Source organism: Ambystoma mexicanum, chromosome 2p (assembly GCF_040938575.1).
Source record: "Ambystoma mexicanum isolate Mex_15411 chromosome 2p, UKY_AmexF1_1, whole genome shotgun sequence".
Taxonomy (NCBI): Eukaryota; Metazoa; Chordata; class Amphibia; order Caudata; family Ambystomatidae; genus Ambystoma; species Ambystoma mexicanum.
This window is the reverse complement of record NC_090923.1, coordinates 315,663,176-315,683,215: the sequence shown is the minus strand read 5'-3', so window position 1 is coordinate 315,683,215 and position 20,040 is coordinate 315,663,176. Positions and strand designations below refer to the sequence as shown.

The 20,040-nt window shown below is 45.8% G+C and overlaps 1 protein-coding gene across 3 annotated transcripts in view; it reads right to left on the bottom strand.

Annotated features, from left to right (window-relative positions):
- IL17RB (interleukin 17 receptor B) overlaps positions 1-20,040 on the bottom strand; it is an 833,505-nt gene that overhangs the window by 518,922 nt on the left and 294,543 nt on the right. For all 3 annotated transcript variants that reach the window (XM_069643631.1, XM_069643630.1, XM_069643633.1), the window contains exon 3: positions 18,338-18,472. In XM_069643631.1, coding sequence (XP_069499732.1) covers positions 18,338-18,452 — 115 coding nt within the window. In that variant the 5' untranslated portion in view covers positions 18,453-18,472. The remainder of the gene's footprint in view (positions 1-18,337; positions 18,473-20,040) is intronic.

Sequence of the window (20,040 nt, the reverse complement as noted above, 5' to 3'; positions counted from 1 at the left end):
CTTGGCCCAGAATCTGCCACAAACTTTTTTAAGATGCTCACAATTGTCCGGTTATATCTCTCTACTGCCCCAGAAGAAGCTGGTCTATAAGCAATATGCAGCTTTCTCTTGACCCCCAGTATCTCCCACATCTTTGTCATTACTTCACTGGTGAAGTGGCTACCTCTGTCTGACTCAATCCTTTGAGGTAGACCAAAACGGGAAAAGATGTGGTTAATCATCAAGGCAGCTGCCGTTTCTGCCTTGCAATTTGGGGCTGGGAGACATTCCACCCACTTGGTAAACAAGCATGTGACGGTCAACATGTACTTATTCCCCCTAGCAGAGCGAATCACGGGGCCTAAAAAGTCGATTTGTAAATCTGACCATGGCAGTGTCATCCCCCTCTTTTGGAGAGGTGCACGATGCGTGAGGGATGATGGCTGAAATTGTGCACACACAAGACACCCCTTCAAGTATTGGTCGAGGTCCTGCCCCATGTGTGGCCAGTATGCAACCTCTCTTAAGATTTCCAATGTTGTGTGAAACCCCCTATGACCGGCAGTGGCCGCATCATGGGCGTGACTTAACATCAGGCTTCGGAATGAGGTAGGAACCACCCACTGATCGTGGCCAGCTTTGGATTTCCTTACCAGCAAACCGTCTTGGATTCGGAACATTTTTGGACATTTCATCAACACTCTTAGGTCCTCTTTCCCAATGTAATCGGTATCCGTCAGGGGAAAGTTCTCAGGGTCCTCAAGGTGCTGGTAAAATTTACCAATTATTGGATCCCCCTTCTGAGCTGTAATCAAATCAGCATCAGGGGTCTCCTTACTCCATTGTGCAATTGAAAGGTCGTTGTGAGCATTTGTCTGGGACCTAGTGATAGCAGTGACCTGGATTTCCCCCAACAGGGACTCAATCTCAATTAGATCCCCTTGGATGGCCCCGGTTTTGGCCAGCTGATCAGCTAAGTCATTTCCAGTTTTGTCTGGTCCCTCTACTTTGGAATGACCCCTGATCTTCTTCCAATAGATGGTCATCCCCTTCGAGGTGACCAGATCATCAATGTTTTGGATCAACTTCCCATGTTTCAAGGGTTTGTTGTTAGCACATAACATGCCTCTGGTTTTCCAATTAACCAGGTGCTCCACGAACCCGTTCCGTACATAATCCGAATCTGTGATTATGACCAGTTTGTGGAGTTGATGCTGGACAGCAGTGAGGATGGCCTGATGCACAGCCATCAATTCTGCCACCTGACTACTTCGGGGACCAATTTTGTATCCAGCGGAGGGTTCTGGGGACTCATTCACCCATGCATTCCCTACGCCGGCCACCAGTTCTTTCTCCCCGTTGTTGTCAACATGGTAAGAGCATCCATCCACATACACAGTGGGCATTCCCTCACACTTGTCTTCTTCAAAGACTTTGTGTGGGGAATTAAGGTATGCCTCCATGTTGTCCTTTATTTTTAGACTTTCGTCCTCGAAACAGTTTTCTCTGGCACAATCATGCAAGTCAGCCAGACCTTGCGTGAGTGGACTCTTCTTGTGTTGGCCATATCTGACCTCCACAGGAAAGCCTTGCATTGACAGAATCCAGGAAGTAATTCGGGAATTACTCACATTTCCGGCCCGGATTCTGTCACTTTGGAGATATTGCAGAGGCTGGTGTGGAGTCTCCACTATGATGTGTTCCCCCTGGATAAACGGGCGGTAATTCTTCAATGCCCACACCGTTGCCAGGAGTGCCTTCTCACAATCGTTGAATTTTTCCTCCACAGAGGATAAAGTTTTGCTCGCATAGGAGATTACTTTATTGACCTTGTCATGCTTTTGATATAATACTGCCGTAAAGCACGTATTAGAGAACCCCGTCTCCAGGAAGAACTCCTTGTTTCTGACAGGGTAAGCTAGGCAAGGCGCTTGTGAGAGGCTTCTCTTGAGTTGTTTTACCGCCTCGGCTTGTTCTGGTCCCCATTCCCACTTGACCCCCCCCTTCAGGAGATGAATCAGGGGTCTGGTAATCTCTGCGTAGCCCTCAATGAACTTTCTGCTGTAATTAGTCAGTCCAAGGAGGCTCCTTAGTTCTCGCAGAGTTGTGGGGTCTTTCAGTTTCTGAAGTGCTTCCACTTTCTTTTCCTGGGGACAGAGACCCTGAGGAGTAATCTCATGCCCCAAGAAATTAACACGGGTTCTACACCACTGTGCTTTCTGAAAGGAAAGTTTTGCTCCGGCGGCCCTCAACTGTGTCAGAACATAACGGATCTCCGCTATGTGTTCCTCAACAGTTGAGCTTTTGATGAGGACATCATCTACATAAGCCAGGTTACCCCTTGCACCCAGGTCGGGCATGGCCTTATGTAGGAAAATGTTGAATTCATTGCCGGAGTTAAGGTATCCGAAGGGAGTCCGGCTCCATGTGTACTGCTGGCCCCCAAAGGTAAAAGCCAGTTTGTATTGGTCCTCCCTACTGACAGGCACGGTCCAGTATCCATTGGTCAGGTCTATTGCAGTGAATACCTGTGACCCCTGAATCTGGGCCAGCCCTTGGTCAATGTAGGGCAGAGGCCATCGGGAAGTATGGACCCGTTTCTTGAGCTCCCTAAGGTCAGCACAGAGTCTCCACTGGCCGTTCGGCTTCAATATTCCCAGCACCGGGTTATTGAAGGTGCTGTGGACTGGACGGATTATTCCCCTGGACTCAAGGTTCTTAATTATTTCAGTAAGGGACTCCATTGATGCGAGAGGCAAGCGATATTGCTTCACAAACACAGGAGTCATGCCAGGGTCCGTGGGGACTGTTGTTGTGTGGATGTCAGTGCGACCACAGTCATATGAGTCTACCGCAAAGAGATCTTGGAAATCCAAGAAAACTTGTTTCAACTTTTGCTTTTGTTCCAGAGTCACACAGGCATCAGCTAGGTTGACTCTCTCTTCCACCATCTGCCTGAAGCCTGGAAAGACTTCTGGTTTGGCTATCTCCGCGGCCTCCTCCAGCTGGGTGGAGAAGTCCCTGGTCAGAGTGCTGATTTGGACCCGAGGCTTCAGGTGGGCAAGGCAGCCTTCATGAACCTGGAAAATCACCTCATCCCTCCTGAATTCACAAGTCACATCTTCCTTACCATAAGGGCAGGAAGTGTACACCAGGAAGTTCCCCCCATGCCGGGTAAAAATCCTGTCTGGTGTTGTATTGTCCTCACTGTCACTGTCAAAACAGTCCTTGGGGATTGGTCCTAACAGTTCATTTCTAAGATCAATGGAGAAATGTCGGTCATCAACCGCCATTCCAATAATGGTGCCTGCGGCTAGAGTAATACTCTTTAAGTCGCTGTTATCCACCTCTATTGGAATGGTGTCATGTTCTATGTTGACTAATGGTGTTGGGTTTACCCCCAACCCTTGCTGTTGGAGAGAAGCATTTAGATGTATGTAAGCATCAGGGTTTTTCAACTCTTGTCCCCTTTTAACTTTCACTTCCAGGGAGAATTGTCGGGTCCTTTCTGGGATGGTGACTTCCTCTTTAACCTGAATTTCAACTGCATAAGGTAGCAATTGAGCTGACCTAAATGCTTTTTCTGGATCATCAAAGCCCATGGGATTATCCGCTAATCGGGACCAAGCTTTGAAGTTTATTAGGTCCAAACTAATGGCAAAGCGATTGAGAATGTCACTGCCTACGTAAAAGGCGGCAGGGACGTCTCGCACGACCCAACAATTATGGACTATGCTCTTGTTGCCAATGGAGATTTTGAGCATACACCTGCTTGGCAGGAGATGTTTGGAATTAGGTGCTTCCAGGTCCATTTCCCATTTGTCTATCAGTTTGAAGGTGGGAATGGCTGGATCTTTTGGGAGTTGGCGAAACATGGCTTCGCTGATGAAGCTCTTACCGTTGCTCACACACACCCGAGCGAGAACAGAGTCCTTCCCATCATTTAACTGAACAGGGATGAACAACTGCTCTCCAATTTGCTGAATATCAGCCAGGCTCTGAGCTGATTTCACATCTTTCTGGACTATAGGAGTGGGAGTTTCAGATTGTGGATTGGTATAGAATTTCAGAGTGTTTCCTTCCAGCGTGGAATACCACCTTAAACTGGAAGGAAGGTTGATTTTCAGAAATAGAGAGGACCCCCCATCACTAGTCTGTTGTCCTACTGCTATTACTGTCACGTCTGGAATCTGGTTGTTCTGGAAGTGAAATTCTACTTGGTCAGATTTTTGTTCAACCATGTGGCATGTGCCGTTTAAACTAACATGGTTGACACTCTATTTTAATTTTATTGGTCGGCTAGTCTGGGTCCAGAGGACCTTGTTTACACAATCTATTAGGGGTGACAACCTTCTCAGGAGGTCATTCCCTAGTAAACAAGGGGTGCCCTCCGGGGTCACAACTATGACCGGGTGTTTCAACTTATGTCGCCCAATTTTAATGTCCAAGTCTGCAGTCCCCTCAACGGGAATTTCCTTCCCGTCAAAGTTCTGTAGTTGTCCCGGAAGAGAGGTGAGAGGAATTTGGTAATCCTCTCCCCTTCCTGCATTCAGTTTGTCAAAGGCCCTTCTGGACAGAAGGGTAGCTTGAGATCCAGTGTCCACCAGTGCCGAGATTGTACCCTGCCCCTGTACTTGTACCGGGGCATAATATCTTCCCTCCTTCTCCTCAAGGGGGCACAGGTAATGTACATTTTTGGACAACTGGTGGGCTAACTTTCTGGTTTTGGACATTGCTAGCGAAGAGATTTGGGCAGAATTCTGTGGAGAGTCTTGGGAATCTGAAAGAAAAATTTGGCAACTGGAGATCAGAGCCATTGTGGGTTCCCCTGGTTCCAGTTCTGGGCCGCCCCCCCCCCTTTTTGGAGGCAGTCCCCAGTATGGGTTTGAACCCGGGGATTTTCTTGCTGTTGGTTCTGGGATGAGATGGTGGGCGGCGGTAGCTCAGTCTCCACATCTCCCCAGTCTGGATTTTCATCCCTAAGGACCCATTTTTCTTTGGGAGGAGTTCCCCCCTCTCTGAAGGAGAAGATCCTTTTCCCAGGATCCTCTGAGGATCCCTCTCCCTCAAATTGGAAGATCTGTACCTCCTCCTCAAACTGAGTCTGTTTGGGTCTTTTGTTTCTCCTACCCCCCCTCTGCTCCTTAGGAGGCAGACTTTCAGGGGCAAGAGATTTTGTTTCCGGTTCCTGGGTTTCCATGGGCTGTTTACAAGTGAGGAAGGAAGCTTCCTCCAAGGCTTTACACCCCCCTTCCCCTTGTGCCTCCTCCCTGGGAACCGGTGAGTTATCGGGGTGCTGCCCCCGTCATTGTTCTGGAGCACCAGGTCCAGAGTTGGGTGCGTTCTGCGCCGGCATGCTGATCTGAGGGTTCTGCTGCGCCATCAGTATATGACCCATATCCCGCGCCATGTTTTGAACCTGGCGCTCTAACTGGGAAACCCGCTTAGGCTGATACGGGGCCCTGTTTTCTCCCCTGGGCTGATCCCGGGAAGGGTAGCTGTCCCTCCTCTGGTAATACCCCGGGTTGGGAAGATTTGGGTACCCCTCCACCCTTGGCCTCCCCTCTCCCGGATTCAGTGGTCTGGGCTCAGGGAATTGGGGAAAGAAGGATGGATGGTTTTGGGGCTGAAAGTCGGGAGGATATCTGGGGAAAAAGTTCTGCCCAGGGTTTAGAGAATTTCTGCCCTCCTGTGGGAAGTTTGGAGGGAAGTTCCCTGGGTTAGGTGCTTGGCTGGATCCCCCCCCTTGGGCTGGAGGAGTCCACACATAACCCAGGATGGGTCGATTTCCCTTGTAACGGGGACTTACATAATCAGGAGAGCGAGGGACCCCATTTGTGGGGCTGCCTCCTTGGCTCCCTGTCTGTGACTGACCCGAGGACCTTCTGGGCCTAGCATTATTAGGTGCAGGTAGGTTTTTAGGCCCCCCCATCTCCAAATCCAAAACGGGGGTAACCTTTACCTCTGCCACCTTGGCAGCAGCAGGGGTGCTGTTGGCTTTGGGGTTTTTCTGGGCATTACTTTTGCTATCTACCGGTTTCTGCACCTCATAGATCCGGGTAGCCTGTTCAATGACCCAGTCTAAAGATCTTTTCTCGTGAAAATCCCTCACGAGCTGGGTCATGATATATTTGGGCAAGGCATGGAAAAACGTATTAATAAATTCCCTGCTATCCGTGCGCACCCTTCTTGTGGTCTGTGCAAAAGCACGCTTTAACTCCTGCACAAATTCTTGTGGGGCCTGATCCTCCCCACATTGCAAATTGTAGGCTGCCTTGCGAGCCTCTTGAGGATTTCTGTGAACAGAAAAATGTTTCAAGATGGCCGCCTTATAGGTGGACCATCTTAAATGATTTTGGTCCTCCAGCCCCGCAAAGAAACTGGAGTATTCCGGGGAGAAGGTCCACTTTACATATTGAATACAGCTTTGGCTGTCCTTCAAATGGAAAGTCTCCATCATTTGTTCAAACAACGCTTGCTCCCAAACAGAATACTTAGCGTTCTTATGGTAAGGCGTGATAACGCTCCTGATCGCCTTAATCTGCTTTAAGGGGTCCTTCAGCAAGGCCCTTTTTGCCTTATTGGCCTTTTTGGTTCGGGTAACCCTTGTCCATTCGTCCTCGGACTCAGAGGCACTGCTCCCAGAGGTTCCCGTCTGTTCTTCCAGGTTTTCCCGGATTCTGCGAGCCTGGGAATGGCTGGCAGAATGTGGGGACCTGGTCTCCTGTGTCCTGCGCAGTTCAGAGGAGTCTTCAGATTCCTCCTTGCTGCCAGGATTTGACGGGTACCCCCTCCACTGACCTAACTGGGCAGAGGTTTTCAGGATGCCCTTAATGGGCCTACTCTCCTGGGGTTCCCCACTGAATTGCACCATGCTTGGGTGCCCATACCCGGATGCCCGCCCCTCCATTCCTGGATGGTACTGGCCTATGAGCCCCATGCTTCTGGCTGGATAGTAATCTGCCATCCCTGTGGCCCTGTGCTCATGTGCGCCAGGGGACACGGGGGTGGCAGAGTCCAGGGACTGAGAGGTATGAGGGCCTCTGGTACTAGGGCTCCTGAGGTTATGCTCCGGAGTTTCCATTTCCCAGCGAACCTCATCTCTATCCGCCCCTGCTCCCTGTTGCAATGCAAGAGCCTGCATTTGTGCCTTCAGTTCCTCAGTTAAGGCCTTACTCGACTCTATCAGTCTCTCCTGCATCGCTACCTGCTGTTGGAGCCTATCATTGTGCTGGCAGAGAGCTTCATTCTCTCTCTGTGTTTCCTGATTGGTCCTGGAGCACTGGGCCAGTCTTTGCTGCAGGAGGGTTACCTCCTGAGCTGTGTCCCTATTGGCCTGCTCCTTTCTTGCTAGAGCATCCTCCACCCTCCTGGTGTGCTCTAACAAGTTCTGGTGTTCTTTTTGGAGGTCACCCAGTCCCTGGTGGGCCAGGTGATTTTCTTCCATTTTTCTTTTTAGATGGCAGACTTCCTGGCCTATGGCGTCTCTTTCCTGACTAAGAGCCTGCATTTGTGCCGCCAGGTCGTCCCTCTGCCTTTGGAAGGTACCAGCTTTCTGGCGCTCCTGGTCAAACTCTGTCTGGGTATCCAGGTCTTTCAAAATCAGTTTATTGCTCTCTGCCTTCTCTCTATCTAGGTGGCTTTGCAGGGTGACTACCTGCTCAGCACATGCCCTATTGAAGTCTAGCTGTTGCTCCAGCTTTTTCTGGCTTTGCAGTAGGGAGTCCAAACCTTCTTGGTGTTCCTTCTGCAAGGCCAGAAATCTGGTATCCTGTTCTGACTTTTCCTTTTGCAGCACATCCATATCCTCCTTCATTTTAGTGATGTACAGTCTGCTGTCATTTTCTGACTCCTGGCTCCTCTGCAGCCTCTGCTCAGAAGAGACCAGGTCAGATTGGACCTTCTCTAACACCATCTGTTGCCTATTTGCCAGATTTTGGCTTTCAGCACATCTATCCTGCATGTCTTCCATATATAGGTACAGGTATGCTGCTATCCTGGCAATCTTATTGTGTTCCTCTTTGGCTTTAGGAGCCATATATAGTTCACTCAGGGCCACATGTAATGGACCCTGATCTCTCCATAAGTCTGACCCTGTTTCAGTGACCTGTCGCGTGATGGCCTGCAACCAGGCATCCTGGCCCTGCTCAACCCATTCACCTCTCACAAATAGTTTATGTAAGAAGTGCTCTCTGGCTATTTTCATATCTACCAAGGTCGTCATTCTAGAGATTGGTCTCTGTCCTGACTTACAGAAGTTAGTGTTTTATTTTTGCAGAACAGAACTTTTCTTGGAGTGTCCCTTTTGAGGAATGCTTCACAGCGTAATGCAGCGTGGTGATCCGACCGGATGTATGTATCCCGTCAGTTAGCACACTGTATTAAGCTGCACAAGTGGTAAATCTAACCCAACGATCCCGGACGAGCCCCCACTTTGTAAGAGGATTCAATTCAACACTACAGCTAAGTCAACGCCTAGTCTATAATACTGAATGAAAACCCTTATTGATATATCTTTATGTCCAGTTCATGCGTTCTGGATGACTACCCCTATATAACACCCCTCTCTTGGAATCCTCCTGACCCCACTGAGCCAAGAAGTAGTTCTGTTTTGCAAGTTAAAAGGTTTAATTGATAATTTAAACAATATATATATCACGCTTTATAATAAATTAATAATTGAATATCACACTTAATCTAATATGATAAATATTAACAACGGAGAATCTGGCACTAACACGCTTCTTGATAATCACTAAGGAGTTGACATGAAATGGATAAGGTAGCAACAATACTTTTATGGTTTCAAATGGATGCAATGTGGAATGAAATGCAGTACAGAAAATACTCAATATGATTTCAACAAAACAATGTAATCACTTTTCTCTGGCAATCCCCTCCCCCCTTTTATGCAATGCAAGGAAGTGGAAGGAAGGCACACAATTCTCAGAAATGCAATTCAATGTAATTCAGTTCAATCCCCAGCAAGCTTAAAGAAAACAGATAGGAGTTTTGAAAACACAAGCCCAAATGCTTTTATATGTGCTAGCAATGGATGAGAAATATGCTGGAAATGCTTTTAATTCCCTTTCAGAGGTTCAGGGTGAGTGATAGCTACTCTCTATGAATTCAGGATCACCATAACAATGCTTTAGTAGTAACTAGCACGTAAACGAAGTTTTTGGCAAGGAAAAGCAAAACTGCTGTCTTTTTACACGTGGAGAAATGTGCAAATCGCGGCAAAATTCGCGCGTGCGTTTTCCGCGATTGCGGTAAAACTATAAGGGGTAGGAATGTGGTTCTTGGTGCGATTCAAAGCTAAGATTCTAAGCTTTCAAATGAAAGTTACTGCAAGTCTCTAGCACAAACGGTCGCGGAGATATGAGCGATTAAATAAAGGTCGTTTTTCAGATTTGAAATTTTAAAGTTCAAAAAGACAAGTGCAGCTTGCAACTAGAAAATGACAAGTGACAGCTTTGCAAATGACAGGTGACGGTTAAGAGACAGTTCTACTTAGATTAAAATAGGATTGAATTATATTATTTTAACTAAGAGATTGGTTCTGCACAGTTTTGCTATGTACTCACACTATATTCTTGAGTGAAATGGGCCTCATCACGGATCTGGTCAGGGTTTTAGACTCGCCTCTGGTCTCTGCACTTCACAGTGATCTGGGTCAGCTCTCTCTGGTTCTCTGGTCTGGGTCTCTAGTTCTGGATAGATTGAAGTCTCTAGTTTGGCTCTCTGGAGGTTTGATGGAGGTAAAGTATGGATTTTTCCGGCAGAGCTTCCAGCGGCAGATGGATTTGAAAGTCCCTATCTGTCCTGTCTGTCTGCTTTTATGTGTTTAGAATGTGGGTGTGTTCTAGCATCACTGACCCTACCTCTCTCTCAGCTTCTAATTGGTCAAACTTCCATTTCTCATTTGATTGGGGAAGGAAGTGTGTGTCAGCGTGATGTCATTTTATGGCTTGCAGAGAGTCCACTCCTCCTGTCAACTTACACACAAATCTAGATTTGAAACAAATACATATTTGCAGAGGTACATATTGTTTTAAAATCATATGCACCCCTCACATATCACAGGAGGTATCTCCTGTTCAAACTCTGCTCTTCCTGGGAGCTTGCATTCAGAAATGGCAATATTTTGCACTTTTTAACTGGTTTGCAATTCCGGACATTACCCCAAATTTACACACATGTGCGCAAGGAGTATGGAGATTAATTGATGAAGTGTCAGATTTTTCACATGCACACATTTTGAGTAATATCCTCTTTTCCGCTAAAACCCCCCTGAACATACCACCGGGTCCTAGCACGTCTTAAAATGTGGGCAGAAAAATCACAAGAATTATGGTATCATTTATAAAATTTTCACATGTCCGCACCATGAGTTATTCATCTTTTTCTAAACAATATTCTGGCTACAAAGGGGTGTGGTTTCCCAGGTCACATGGTGGAAATACTGGTTTATCCAGTTCTGCCAAGCCAGCTTGCTCTCACAGGCAGTGCCCCTCCCAGCTTCTGCCAAGAGGAAGCTACATTTTACGACCGCTGTAATAAAACCTTTGCATGAGTCAAGACAGGCTTTGTTCAGAGCTCCTGTAGAGCACAGGTAATTCAATTATCAGATAGATGGCATATCCTTAGTGTGAGCAGCAAAAGGGCAGCTAGGCCTGGGAACACAGCTGTGACTCAAGTTTCACTCCTGATGGGGGTAGTTGCCAGGCAGAATTCAGTTCCTTAAGCCGGGTTTCAGATAAAATGTCACTTTTTGTTCCCCAGTTTCTGCATTCAAATAAAACTAAACATTTTCACATATGCAGCTAGAAGGCTGATTCTAAGTGCAAAACTATGGCATTTCAACAGTTACAAAGGCATGTGACACCAAACATAGGTCACTCATTTAATCTAAACATTTCGATTTTAGTGTCTTTAAATCCAGTGCAACTTAAACTGCTGACTCCATAGCAGTTTTGTTATAAGCATTGTTTTGGGCTCTTCATTTCCCGGATTTTGTAGGCACACAACACTTCATTCTACCAAATGTCTGCTGGTGTCCAGTGAGTTTTTAGATGTGTTGCAATGTTTAAAATAGACAGTTTGAGCCTGCCTTCAGAGAAACACAGGGTGGTTTTAAAACGCCGGCTTTTGGATAGTGGTGAGTACTGGTACTGCACCCATTTTTGGGATTTAAGAAATGAATTCCCAACAGTTATGGGTTTGCTTTTGGCAATCAGCATTGCCATTCCCAAGGGTTTCAGACTACTGTGTGGGTAGTCCAATGGTGGTTTTAGGCAGTGTCCTTCTGTGTCCATAACATCGGCAAAAATGGGTGGCAGCCTATTCTTCATGCATTTCCCTGTGCATTTTCTGGGAAGCTCTGGCCATCATGATGTTTTCCATGTCAGTACTGCACAGTTTTGAGGTACGGCTCGGATGCATGGGTAAATACATCCCACAAAGGTTTTGTTTAACTTCTTTCAGGGCATGCACTCCATTAGGCTTATTAGCACCCCATGGGACCCAGCCCCTTCTATTTTGTGAGCTTGTTTGGATATATGTTTTTCAGCGTTAGGCTTGTGCCACTCATTCTTCCGAGGAGACCACTGCTTAGATACTCTGTAGCAAACCAGGAGATCAGCTGCATTTTAGGCCAGGTTCCTTAGAGTCAGAAAGACACTGGTATAGTTATGAGGAACTAGCATTCAGAAGGCCTTCAAAAGGAGTCCACCTTGTAATTTCTCCTCCAACCATGCAGGTCTTTATTGGAAGCAGTTACCCAAGTGGACCCCGTCACAATGTCTATGTTTTTATGCTCCCTAATCTTCTAAAGGTATTGAGTGGTAGTCCTACCAAATTTCACAATCAATCTGTTTTTCATACATTCCTAATTCTGTTGCTCAGTTTCATCTAATTTGAATAGTGCTTCTAAAGCATTCTGAGCCAGATACCCACCAGGCTTAGAGCATCAGACATTCCAACCGTCCTACATCCACCAATCATCAGGGAGTTCTGCACAACAGGGTTAATCCCTTCACATTAATTTGCATTGCTGCTTCAAGCTCCAACTCCTTGATTATCAGTTTTAGTTCCAGCTCTCTGGTTCTGTTAGCTGTTGCGTTTTCCTGCTCGATGCTGTCTCTTTCCAGATCTTCCTTGAGCTTCAAGTGCCCCAAATACAATGTATTTAACTCAACCCCCCTCTCTTTTTCCAGATGTGTCATTTAAAATCAAACTCCATCTGCTGCAAGATGATGGACTCATCCATGGATGGGCTGGGGACTAACAATGGAAATTTCGAGGATTGCTCCTCCTCTGCAAACAACTGGTCTTCGAAAAGAGAAACTGTATCTGTGAGTTTTGCTTTAGTACCAGAAAAACGTAGTTCCCCTTTTACACACAACTATTTCAGTATTTTAACTTCGAATTGGTTCATGACTTCACAGTGAACAATTCAATTCTTAATAGTAAAGCTTTCAAAATAGATAATCTCTTTTGTACACCTTGTATTTAGGTCACTGACGGGTGTTTAATGCATTGTTTCACTGATGTCTGTTCTGCAACACAGGCTGTTTTGCGGTTTCTCGAGGCAATCACTGTTCACGTTGTTTTGTAACCACCGTAGGTTCCAGCAATTAATCATCAGTGCAGAAGGAACCCCCAGACCATTTGAAAGGAAGACATTTCAAGATTCAAAGTCTTCAGGGTCTAGGGTCCAAACCCGAGGACCTGAAAAGCAAAGATTCCGTGGTTGTTAGTAGTTGGAAGCAAGTGTCCTCCATCCTCCTCAGGCACAGGATTGGCTTTTGAGGATGTAGTGAGAGTCACAGGACCCCAGGGAAGGTTTTTATATTGAAGATATACTTGTTAAGTCACACTGCAAAGGGGCAAACCACAACAGAAGAAACAAGAGGTGTGTTGGGCAGTGTGGTTGTAGGACAGAAAGCAGCTCAGGTCCCTGGACCATCCGAGATGGAGGAAATTGAACTAGAGCACCTGCCTTGTGCCCTAGGATGGGGAACCTCAGGTCCAAATGCTTGAGAGTCCTCAAGGTCCAGGGACTCACACTTCTGGATTGGTGATGCAGGTACAGTCAGGAGCGTCAGCGAGATGAGAGCTCAGAGCAGGAGGTGTTGTCAAAATCCCCCAGATCAGGGAGAAGGAGCACCACAGTGGGGTCCTTCTGATCTTCCGGAGAGGAGGAGCTTCACTGTCAAATTGAGTGGATAGTCACAGGATTCTGATGTGCAGCTTTGGTCCTTCTTCACGCAGCAGGGCCTTCCATGAGTGCAGGTGAAGAGTTCAAGCAGTAGATAAGGTGAGTGAAAAGGTCTGTGTAAAGCAAGGTTTGGAGCAAGATTTGAAGCAGTACCCTTTGGGTGCACTACAACAACCTTGAACTCCTGGCAATAGGAACCCAGCCTTTGGTATAAGTCTGCACTACACAGGTTGGTAGTGTGATGAGCAGCCAGGCTTATCTCAAGAGGGGTCAATGGGAGCAGTAGGGGAGTTACACAGAGATGCACAGTGACAAGTACTCAAATAAACTCTTATACACAAGGTTTCTTGATTAAACACTTATTAATTTATTTAACAGTCAGTATGAGTAAGCCTTCTTCAGAAGGAGCAATATAATAGTAACACAAATACACTCCAAGATACACACTCTTAGTTTCTCTAAATCAGCAAATACCCATTTGGGATGACACACAGACACTTCCTACACCCTCGGGTGACCTAAATAGCTAGGACACTGTGGAAATTAATATATCACTGTTTTAGAGCAATACTTAGGAGTATGTCAAAGAAAAAGGTTATTAGAACACAACAAGAGATCACACAAATATTCTGAAGCAGTTAAGTACTTTTGGCAACCCCCAATGCAAAGTAAGTTAACCCCTTCTTCGAAGGAAGACTAAACACCAAGACTGAAGGAAGAAGAGTCATTCAGGGAGCCAGGCCAGGCCAACGTCAATTGGACAAAAGTCTAGGTGAGCTGACGCACTTCTTACAGGTAGGTAAAGGTCTTGCACTATGTTTTAGAAGTCTTTGTAGAAAAGAAGAAATCAACATAGGGCCAAAAGCTGATTAGTCTTCTGAGGTAAAGAAGCTGTTAGCATCTCTACAGAAGCAACCAAGACAAGTCTCAACTGAGATCAGGTAAGGCTACCACAACAAGAGGTAAGTTCTTTTCGACTGTACAATACCTTTGATTAGAAAAAATGCTTCCAGCGGGCTTCTATTCCTCTGTGGCTCTGCATATCCTGTTGTTCCTGGGACTCAGTCATGGGGACACGAGGGAGGACTTCTGGGGACTCCTGCAACAAAACGGGATGGTCGGCGACAGAAAAAGGACCAACTTCTTTTCAGTGGCACTTCACGGTTTCAGCTCCCCGCGTCTCAGCAAATAGCACCACTGTCGACTTTTGGCTGTTGTAATGGGCTTTCCTTGCATCTGGGGTATAGCACTCTGTTGAGGTGGCTCAAGCTCGGTCAGTCCTGCTTCCTGGGAGTCCGGAGGATCTTGCTGGAGCTCTTGGCCAACTTAAAAGCAACGCACACAATCTGGTGTTCCTCTCCCTGGCTCTTTGGTTCCAGCAGCAGTGGAAATACAACCAGCTTTGAGAGGATGTCCAGACGGACTTACTTTGGAGTTGATTGGTCCGAGAGCGTCAGCACACCAGAAGTGCTTCACCGGGCAAACCAATGGTCCAGGAGTTGCAGCAGGCGTCTCTTCCAAGTTCTTCTTCAGATTCCTTCATCCAGTGGTCGACTCTGCCTTCCAAGCCAAAAAGCCTCACCTTTTATGCAGGTTTCTCCCATTCATTCTAGCCTAGCTGCCAGTCAAACAGCAGGGTGGCTGTCCTTTCTGGACTGCCAGCTGGCCAATCACCTTGGGTGCATTTCTGTAATGAAGGGGATTAAGCACAGGGAGTTTCGGGCAGCTCCCTCACTTCCTGCGCCCGCCAGACATACTGGAGCCAGAGGTGGGCTTCACTTGTGAATCCCACCAAAGACAAAATGAACAAAGGGACCAAACCTGGTTTGCCACGCAGAGTAAATCTCAAGAAGGACCTTTCCACAAAGAAATGGCGAAAAAAGCAGACCGGGCCATTTTGACAAAAATAGCACCCTTGGGTGCTCTACCGTAGCTGTGAGCGCAACCCGCGCTAAAAGCACATCATGGTAGTTAAAAGTAAACCACTGCCACCAGCCATTTATCGAGGAAAGGGTAGCATAACATTGAAACTAGACTAAGGGGATACTAAGTAACCCCTCCAGCACCCTATGGTAAGATAGTGTGTGCTGGGTCTAGAAAGGTACCAAGGTAAGTAAAGTCAATTTCACTTTACTGCTCTTGGAAACAGTAGTTATCCAACAGAAAGGTATTTAAAGGTTTATACCTTTTAAACCTTTGGGAAATCTGAAAGACTTCCCTGTGCCACTGCACTGAAGGTGCTGTGTGTCACAATGTAGAAAGATAATGCCTATAGAATGTGTCAGACTCCACAACCTAAAGAAACACAGTGTTCATATCATAGACAAAATACATGAGAGAGTGGGAAAAGGCTCTCACTCTCTCCAGGTGAAATATTAAAGTCCTCAAAATCCAGCAATGGTGCAGTAAAGGAGTCTCTAAATTAGAGAGGAATTAGCACATTTCTGAAAATTGTCCCTAACAGTCTGTTTGTATCCCTCTTGGGTAGCGGTGAGTGTACACAGCACCCACTCACACACCAAGCATAGATTAAACAGAAGAGTGGACAGCCAATGGCTGCCCATCCCTGCAAACACTCACACACAAAGGGCGGGATGCAGATTATTTCAGAGGGGGATATCCATATGCCATTAAGAACATGGTTCCAGGCTGACTACACCCCCATACCTTGGATAAGGGATCTGATCTAGTGCCAACGATGGCCAATTACTCTCACACACAAATAGGAACAAGGGATATTAATGTGCCAACTCAGGCTTTCAAGCAAACACATATAACCTCATTTTTTTAAATGGACGAGGAAGTCAAAAAAGACACAGCCAGGTGAAATGGTGTCCAGCAAGTAGTGCAGTTTTACACAAACAAAACGCCACCATCACCAATTCCTCATGACTAACAGAGAGGAGATACCTACTCTGGGACAATGTGGATTACATGTGGGGTACCACTGCCTTAGTAGTCATAAGGATTCTTAAGGCAGAGCACACAAAGCCAGAGCAATACTTGAGCCAGGCTGGGCGGAACAATACAGTTTAAAACCCATAAAAGCCACTAGAATGTACACGTGCCTAAATCAGCAGGTAAACGTCGATTTCTACCTAACACTTTTTTTCACATGGTTTGTCGATTTGCCACATTATGGTGTGAGAAGTGAGACAGAACCTGACCAAAAGGGTCAACCGAAATGACTCCAGCCTCCAGCATGATCGCCTATTAAGGTTGCTAGAACATCCCGCAGGGATACCCTGGCATCCAGCTTAGTCCCAATTTAGCTGGCTATTACCTGCTTAGCGCAATACGTAATTACACTGAGAGAGCAGACTCTAGTATAATCTACAAGCTCTTTCCAGTGATGAAAAGATCCAGTTAAAATCATATTTACTAGTTGAATTCAACAAAAAAACAGCAACAAGGAAGAAAGGAATGGCAGCCTGGGCCTCCATGGAAGGAAGAGCTGATATCAGGGTGAGGCAGAGTGCCAAAAACTGCAGCAAGTGGACTCTCCAGGCCAGCCACAAAGCCATCCATGGCTGCCTGAGAAGTGGAGCAGAGACACCCCATTGGAAGAGGCATTGAGGTGAGACAACTCACCCAAATTAAGCCAAAACAAACCAAGAGGGGCAGCAGTAGGATTCTAGTCCAGTGGATGTGGGGTACAATGAAACAGTCCATCTGAGGCATGTCCTCGCCTGGCTAACTCACCCTAAGAATGACATCCAGACACAGCACAGATAGCTGAGCGTAACACCTGGCACATAGGGCCCGCAGCAGGGGAAAAAAGACATGGGGAGGGTTGGAGTGGACTACTCCTGATAAAAGAAACTCATTCCGCTCTGCTAGCCTCCTGCTAAAGGAGCAGAACTATGGTAGAGGAGTGTAGTTCCCTTGCGCTCCCTCTGCCTCACTCATCACCCTGATTCGACTGTGTTTAATTGTGCACCATGTTGCACGCTAATGCACCGCCTGCAAGCGAAAACTATGTAATCACACTAGATGATAGTAAAGCACCATATTTGAACCAAAGGTAGTGGTGTTGCTAAATTGCCACCTTTAATCTGAAACTGGCAGTGGGGTTAAAACACTACCTATGAGCTAACACTGTGTAGCTTCATTAGACTGTGCTAGGTGATAGTGAAGCAGCCTATATAAAGCACAACTAGTAGTGGTGCTCAAGTGCCAACTTTAATCCACAACTGCCAGTTGGACTAAAGCACCGCCTAAAAGCCAAAACTGTGCAGCTTTTCTTGACAGTTCTTATGGCCACGTATTAGCCAACATCAAGGCTGAGGTCAGTATCTATGCCCACAATCTGAGGCCGTACACTAAAAACTCTAAAGTAGCACCTAAAAGATCAAATTGAAATTACAATTTTGGCAGAGATAAGGAATATTAATATATACTGGCAATATATCTGTGAGAATACAACCTGGAACCTTATGCTAACATTATTGGTCCTTCATTGCTGTCTGCAACCTTTGATTTTCCAGATGTTTCGGACTACAATTCCCTTTATCTTTGGCTATTGACTATGCTGGTTAGGGATGATGAGGGTTGTAGTTCAAAACATCTGGAGAACCAAAGGTTGAAAACCCCTGATCTAGTGTGAGGCAAACATCCAGAACCATGCATCCGTCATGTAGTTATGAAATGGGGCATGTTTAAATCAATGCAGGAGAGATCTTCAATTGGTTTTGTCCTTAAAATGCGTTTTCCTGTTGTGCACATGTGAAGAAGAAGCTGGTCAGTATGACCTTCAAAGCTTGGCAGGGAACCGGACCAATGTATCTTCGGCCATGAGTGGTGAACTGAAGAGTGACTACACATAAGGTTATGTGCTTCTCTATGCAAGGTCGTTCCATCTGACTCTGAGGCGTCAGACTTTCTGAAGGTGCACAGTTACCTTGTCTACCTTACGAGCTCACTGTAAGACTCGTTCCCGTTGCTTAGTTATTTCCTGTCTGATTTCATTCTGATCATGGTTATGCTACCTCCCTTAAGTGTGGGCTTTAACACTAAATAACACATTTGAATTTACATTTCCCACTCCTGTTGGAACGATTTCCAAAAGCACCTTTTGTAGAGCACTATATGGTCTTAAAACATATGTCCTAGACTACAAGAATGTGATGTACTTACCAGACCCACTCACAGTCCAGCTTACATTTAAATAGGGGGTCTCGCTTTGAATTGCCGAAATGTTGGCCCGGAGGCTATGAAGGTCTGAAGGGGTGAGGGTGTGATGTTGGGACATCTCGGGAGGATTAACAAGACCTTGAAGAGATACAAATATACAAGATAACTGTTAGCTGAGGTGAATTTCATTGTATATTTAAAAATAATCATCGTCATAATTCTAAACTGAACATCAATGAGTGTATTGGAAGGTTTTCCCGAGAGCGATGCTAAACCCCTGGTCCTCCAAATCCAGCCCTGTAGGCCCATCACATGCTCTGTTAATGGTATCATTGTTAAAATGTTGAACAACGTGACCTTGTGATTAGAATGGAAAGTGCCTAATCGCTACCTAAGGCAATTTGGCAGAAGCAAATAACATTCAGTCTGCCTAAATCTCAATCCATTTTTAAATTTAGATGTTTTGTCACGTAGCGTATTTGGAACAGTACCATTTGTAAAGTAATATCAAAAAGTTTTGCCAATTCAAAACGTATCTCTGTTGCACAACCTATCACTATTATAATGATGTTACAGCCCTTTTTATACAGCTTCAACTTTACCTGTACCTCGTGTGGAGGTGAAAGTCAGAAGTCAGTGTAAAGTCTAATACCTCTCAAGCATCTTCATTGTTCTTACAATATCACAGAGCACCACTTCAGCACTAAGTCAATTGTATGGCTCCGGCATTTTTGGCCCATAATATGTTTCCTAGGTTAATTGCAAATTACCCTATTGTCTAATAAAACACCAACTTTTCATAAACATTAACGGATTTGAAAAATAGCAATGAACAGAAATAAAATAAACTATTTGTGAAAAGAGAACCGAGCTGCTGATGTAAATCAGATTGAACATATACCCCATTGTGGTTTTTTTGGCAAAATAACAAACGATACGATTGGATATTTCTGGAGAGAAAAAGGGCTAGTCATGTCTATCTGAGATTAGTATCATAGACAGGACTTCAAATTGCCTATGCTGATCATAAAACTAGCAATCCTTTCTCAAGTATCTTTTTTATTATGAGGTTTACTCACAACAATAGAAACTATATCAGCACAATTAAAAAAAACCTCCATAGATGGTCAAAGTTGCATTGGTGAATACTAGATGTTATGCAGTACCATCATTGTTTTTATTATTAGATGTGCAAATATGTCTTATATGTATAGTTTCATTTTTCCCTTTGGGCTCAATCACATTACTAATGTGAGGCTACATCCCTGTTGGTCGTTATGGGTGCGGTAGAGATGGGCCGTTCCCTCACCAAGATGGCGGAGTCGCATTTATTATCTGGCCCACTCCAGCATGGCTTCCACAGTATGCATGTCGGCTGACGTCACATGCCAGAACACTGGTACTCCGAAGCCGGCTGCCATAAAACCTCCTAGCAAACGGTCAAACTTTGTGTTGCAACTGCTTCCTCTTTTGCACTGATGCACCTGTTCCTTGAACCTCTCTCCCTGTATGCTGCTTCTTCCTTGTCTTGCCCACCTTCTTCCTCTCTTGGTTTCTCTCCAGTCCGTTTTCCTGCTGCTGCCTTAGTCCATTCGATCCTCTGCTCTGCTGCCCCTTCAAGTCTGCGTCCTATCTTCTGCCTTTCTGCTCATTCGTTTTGAAGATTGTGCAATGAATTCTTTAGATGCTCCAATATCTTCTTGTTT